A 5,810-nucleotide genomic window follows, 5' to 3' on the forward strand; every position below is an offset into this window, starting at 1 on the left:
TGTCTGTAAATCTGGCGCTCTCTATTGCGCACCTAAAGCCCCATTTCACGAGTCTTCCTACCATCCCGCCTTCGCGGTCGGCGGCGGGGTGCTAGGAACGGCGGGATGGTTGGAACGATGGCTGCCGCGGCCAGCTTCGAACCCTTCCACTCAGAAGCGCAATGTCATAGCCACTGAACCACCCAGGCTTCGTAAGTTGCTTCGTAAGATGATGCATATTATTCGACGGCCCGACCATGTTCTGAAGATCCTCGCCGGCTTCATTTCAAGTCAGGAGACTCGCGTTGGCTCTCTTCTGGATTTGGAAGGTAAGACGGCATCCAGACAAAGAATATTGGTACTTCTGGGTTGTCAACGCAATCAGTCGGTGGATCAGGGTATGGTGACATCCACTTCAAACAGCAAGCGCCAAAATGTACGGCACCGACCCACGCAAAACCAGAACACGTTCGGGAAGGGAGCAGCTAATTAACGTGCTTAGTACTGTCGCTCTGGCTACTTCTACTTCTTGAATGCGAAGCTTGCTCCATCAAGCGCCGTGAATGGGGAAGGGACCATCGTGGTTATTTCCAATTGCCTACTTTCTGGGTTACATTCCATCTTCGCGTACCGTCGCATGGCCTTGCACCAGACGCGTTCAGGTGTTTGGACGATCGCATTTTCTCATATGCAGATTCCATTGCAGTGATGAATGCTACGCGTCAGGGGGTATTTTACGCGAAAATAAAAGTAAGCCCGGCAACAAGAATAATGAATACCTCCATGAAACATCTACGGAAAGGAAATTTCGTTGGTCTTTCCACTCCGTGAAGATGGTTAGCCAGCGAAGCTGAAGCATGCGGCCCCGGCGTTTAACACTGGGTTAGTCCAGAGGGTTCGTTAAAGTATTTCTCGATTATGAGGAGAAATTCCCGGTCCGTCGCAGCGACTGGCCGCGCTCCGTATGGGCTCCGGTTCTCGAACCTTCGACGAGCGGTTCCCCTGTTTTCTCACCGCTGGAAATAGTATCAACCGACGCAACTCGGAGAGTGGCATCGATCGAGACCAATTTCTCCAAGATCCGGTGAGATCCTCGCATGTTATTGACTTTGGAAGTTTTGGACCACCGGGACCGCCGCACTAAGCCTTATCCGCGCTTCACCTCCCTCGACGCGGGCGCGCGTCCGTTCCCACGCCAATTTCCACGCCTACTCCGCTCAGATGAAAACCGCGGCGGCACCCGATCCTCTGACACCATGGACGCCGACGCTTCGTCCGGTCAAGACGAGGACGACACTAATTGGTTTCTTGTCGCTCGGAAGAAGAAACGCTTAGCTCAAGCTGCTGCGGACATGCCGCCTCCTCCGGCACCCCAAGTCCCCCACAAGACGAATGCACGTCTCCAACCACTGCCTATTGACGACTAAAAGATTGTGTTCCGCCCGAGAGACGGCCTCAACCTCGGTGCGTGGCCTCAACCTTCTGTTGCCCAAGCCATCGGTATAGCAGCGGGGCTGGACAGTGCCGTTCTCAACGAACCTATTATTCGCATCCGCACTGACCAAAATCTTGCGGTGCTCAGCACACCGGACGAGAACTTCGCGGCACGGCTTCAGAGAGTTCAATTTATCTGCATGGGCCTTACCCAACACGCCGTCCAAGCGTATGTAGCTGCCCCCGACAACTCTTGCACGGGAGTAGTCTCGGGCCTTGAACCAAACACCACTACAACGACGCTTCTGGAAAACCTCCGCTGCTCAGAAGCTCCTGTCCTACACGCTCGCATGATGGGACCTACGAATACGGCCCTGATAACATTCTCCGGCACCCATGTATCCCACTACGTCCGCATGTATGGTGCTGAACTCCGCTGCCACGTCTACTGACCGCGCCAACAAGTATGCAGCGTGTGCTTGTCGATGGGCCATCGAGCTGACGTCTGTCCCATGCCCGACAAACCCCGTTGCGCGGCGTGTGGTATCTCCAACCCACCGAAGGAACATGAGTGCACACCTAAATGCATTCACTGTGACGGCGCTCATCCCGCTACTGACCCTCGCTGTCCATCGCGTCAACTACCGGCACACAACAAGTCGCACGTGCTCCGTGAGCACAACAAACGCAAGGAACAGCGTCCCCCGCCCGGACCAGCACAGGGCCAGCTTGGGTCGACGACTCAGCAGGGCGCTCAGAAAAACCCGACCCAATCGGAAAAGACACCAGGGAGCTCAGCGGAGAACCCCTGGACTAGGAGACGCAGCCGCACTCGCGGCTCACCCGGGGATCGCCTCCAAACTGACCGGATCGCTCGGCTGGCGGCTCCAAGGGCCGGACTCCCAGCCACGGCCGTTCGAGGGACCGTGGCCACAACAAAAAGGGATCCGACAAGAAAGAGCAAGCGGTAAGCTGGGCAGCACAGTTTCCACCTCTATCCCCCTCTCCACACCCCCCCCCCTTCCGTCACACAACACTCTAAGCCCCAACCCACTCCGCAACCCATGATGACCGACAATGAACCGCGCCTTAATGACTCCCTGCAAACCTCTCGCACAGTCTATTGCACACAACAGGCACTGAACGAAATGGCCGCCTCCCTAAAGACTGCATTGGTAACCCTAATGCAGGCGGAAATGCAAAAAATGAAGGAGGTCATTGTGGCTGAAGTCACAGCTCCGCTTCAACAGTTAATACAACAAGCCCTGCAACCCGCTGTCCAGAAGATGGTGGCCGATATTAAACAACAGATAGCGGCTGCACTCGGCCAACTTTCAATCTCTCCACCTTTGTCCAAACGCTCCCTTTCTCCTTCACGTGAAACACAAAGATCACATCCTTACCTTCGCCCTGCCCGATTACCGTCCCCGGACCGAACACCCGCCCCGCTAACCCCGGAAAGTTCACTTCCCAGCACCTCCCAGGCCGATGTGCCGCCATCCGGACAGCCCCCGGGTATCAACCAAATAATAGCTGATCATGGCCAGAAACCGTAGGGTGACACGCACTACCCCCCAACTCCTAAGCGTGTGGCAATGGAATTGCAGGGGCTACCGCCGGTAACGCGGATCGCTTACGCAATTCATTGCCACACAGCCCCATCCCCCCGATGTAATAGCGTTGCAGGAAGTGCATTGCACTCCTACACTTCCAGGCTACAACACGTACACAGACACAATAAATAACAACACACCACACCTCGCAGCTACATTAGTGTCCAAACATATGACCGTTATCGAACACACCCTCCAAAGCTCACCCATACCGCACGTACTTCTCGAATTGGTCCCGTGCTCTCGCTCCAGTAGCAGCCTGTTTGTGCTTAACATCTACAGCGCACCTAATGCGAGGAAGCATGAGTTCGGACATCTTTTCGCACTTCTGTGCAAACACGCTCAACAGATGGTCATTGTAGGCGACTTCAACGCCCCGCACTCTGCCTGGGGTTACCAAACGGAAACACCCAAGGGCCGCCGGTTTGCTCAGCTTCTTGCGCTCCATCGCATGACTCTGTTGACGGAACCAGATCAACCAACACGATTAGGCAACAGCGTAAGCAGGGACACATGTCCTGACCTCACGATGGTCAAAGGGGTAGATCAACACTCTTGGAGCAATCTCGTGGAGAACCTGGGCAGCGACCATTACATTCTAGCTACTGAAATACAGGTACAACCAACACGCACTCCTGAACGTACTATTAAGATAACAAATTGGGATGCATTTAGGCGTAACCGGTCCACACTAGCTCCTCCGGACACCCCCTCCCCTCAGGAATGGATCAAACAACTTCAAACTGATCTACAAACTGCAACTCAAAACATCGCTGCGACGACAGAGACGCCCCGATGTGGATCGCCATTTGCTCCATCTCTGGGAAGCCCGCAGAGGCCTGACCCGGCGGTGGCGGCGGCAGAAACATAATCGGAAACTTCGTCTCCGCATCGCCCGCCTAGATACGGAGGCAGCTGACTACGCGAACACCCTCACTAGCAACAATTGGCATAGCCTTTGTGATCGCCTCAGCGGCACGCTAAGCACACCTCGGACCTGGTCGCTGCTCCGCGCATTATTAAACCCTACGCAAACCAAATTACACACTGCCAACACAGTCCGCACCATCCTCCATAAATCAGGGCTCGATGACACTACTCTACTTCACACCTTACAGCAACGTTACATTGCTACAGGTACCCGCCCCACCTACAGAGACTACCCACACGTAGACGCCACCCCCCTAGACGCCGATATTACAGAAGCCGAGGTTAGGGCGGCTTTGCAGGGCGTTAGGCGCAACACCGCACCCGGGGCTGATGGGGTTCAATATGCACTCCTACGCAACCTAGATGATCGGGCCATTCAGGACTTAACTGCATTCTACAACGACCACTGGAGGAACGGCACACTTCCACAGGAATGGCGCCATGCGGACATCATACTTATTCCTAAGCAAGGGAAGCCACTGTCTCTCCAGAATCTCCGACCTATATCCTTAACTTCATGTGTAGGTAAACTCTTTGAGCGGGTTGTACTCTCCCGGCTACAACCCTTTCTGGAAGACAGCCAGTTATTCCCGGATACACTCTTCGGCTACCGACCTAGCCTCTCCACGCAGGATGTTTTGCTGCAGCTTAAGGAGGACGTGGTGGATGGCCCCACTACGGCACAGACCAGAGCTATTCTGGCCCTGGACCTTAAGGGGGCCTTCGACAACGTCTCCCACGACTTAATTCTCGACAATCTGGCTTCTTCCCAGTGCGGTGCACGCACCTATGGCTACGCGAGAGCTTTCCTTTCGGACCGCACGGCCACTATTGGCAACGCCACAGGGCTCGATCCTATCGTCCACCCACTTCAACGTGGCTATGGCTAAACTGCCCCACTTACTAGACCAGATACCCACCATCCAGCACGCTCTCTACGCCGATTATGTTACGATCTGGGCAAGCCAGGGATCAGAAGGTGCCATCCAGGATGCTCTCCAGGAAGCTGTGCGTGTCGTGCAAAACTATTCAGCCGCAGGCGGCCTGACCTGTGCAGCCGAGAAGTCCGAATTACTCCTCGTGCACAGGTGGCGCCGCAGAACCGACGAATCCCCGAATATCTCTCTTTTTTTACACGGCAGCCCTATCCCTCAAGTAGCTAGACTCTGTATCTTAGGCCTCCATATTCAATCTGATGGCAAAGCCTCGCACACTACACACCTTCTGGGTCAGCACATAACGCAAGTCACACATATGATACACCGCATTACTAATCGTAGAAGAGGCCTTCGCGAGAAAGATGTCCTCCACATAGTACAGGCTCTGATAATCAGCCGGCTCACCTATCATCTCCCCTATCAGAATCTCACCGTCGTTCAGACTCAGAAGATGGACGTCCTTCTACGGAAGGCAGTGAAGGCGGCTCTTGGGTTGCCTCCACATGCTTCCACAGAACGCATTATTCAGCTTGGCATCCACAACACCGTAGGTGAACTTATTGAGGCTCATCGCAACGGTCAGCTGCAACGTCTCAGGCGCACCCGTCAGGGCTGCGCTATACTCTCTCGTCTTGGCTACCCTGTCCCTGAGACACCCACACAAGTCCCACAATATAACCTTTCTCCTGCTCTACGCGCTAGCATTCAAGTAGCTCCGATTCCCCGCAATATGCATCCCGAGCGACACGCCGGCCGGAGACGTGCCTGAACTCAGGCCCTGGCACGTATTTTTGGAGATGGAACCACAGAAACACCGGTTCTTTACACTGACGCGGCCCGCTACCCGGGGAGGCGTGCCATGTGTTTAGCTGTCATTGACAACACAGACGCGCTTAAGGTGTGTACCACAGTTCTC

At 54.8% G+C, this 5,810-nt stretch overlaps 1 protein-coding gene across 1 annotated transcript; it reads left to right on the forward strand.

The window, feature by feature from the left end:
- Positions 1–211: 211 nt before the first annotated feature.
- Positions 212–4,846, forward strand: LOC119442280 (uncharacterized). Its single transcript, XM_037707099.1, has 2 exons — positions 212–308; positions 4,482–4,846. The coding sequence occupies exons 1-2, from the start codon at positions 212–214 to the stop codon at positions 4,844–4,846; spliced, it is 462 nt and encodes a 153-aa protein (XP_037563027.1).
- The last annotated feature ends 964 nt before the right edge of the window (positions 4,847–5,810 follow it).

This window comes from Dermacentor silvarum, chromosome 1 (genome assembly GCF_013339745.2).
Source record: "Dermacentor silvarum isolate Dsil-2018 chromosome 1, BIME_Dsil_1.4, whole genome shotgun sequence".
Taxonomy (NCBI): Eukaryota; Metazoa; Arthropoda; class Arachnida; order Ixodida; family Ixodidae; genus Dermacentor; species Dermacentor silvarum.

What these genes read in the sequence shown, in the direction of transcription:
- LOC119442280 (XM_037707099.1), top strand. Translation starts at nt 212, where the DNA reads ATGCATATTATTCGACGGCCCGACCATGTTCTGAAGATCCTCGCCGGC. An exon ending in CTCTCTTCTGGATTTGGAAG is followed by an intron (nt 309 to 4,481) that starts GTAAGACGGCAT and finishes CTTCATGTGTAG; the next exon opens with GTAAACTCTTTGAGCGGGTT.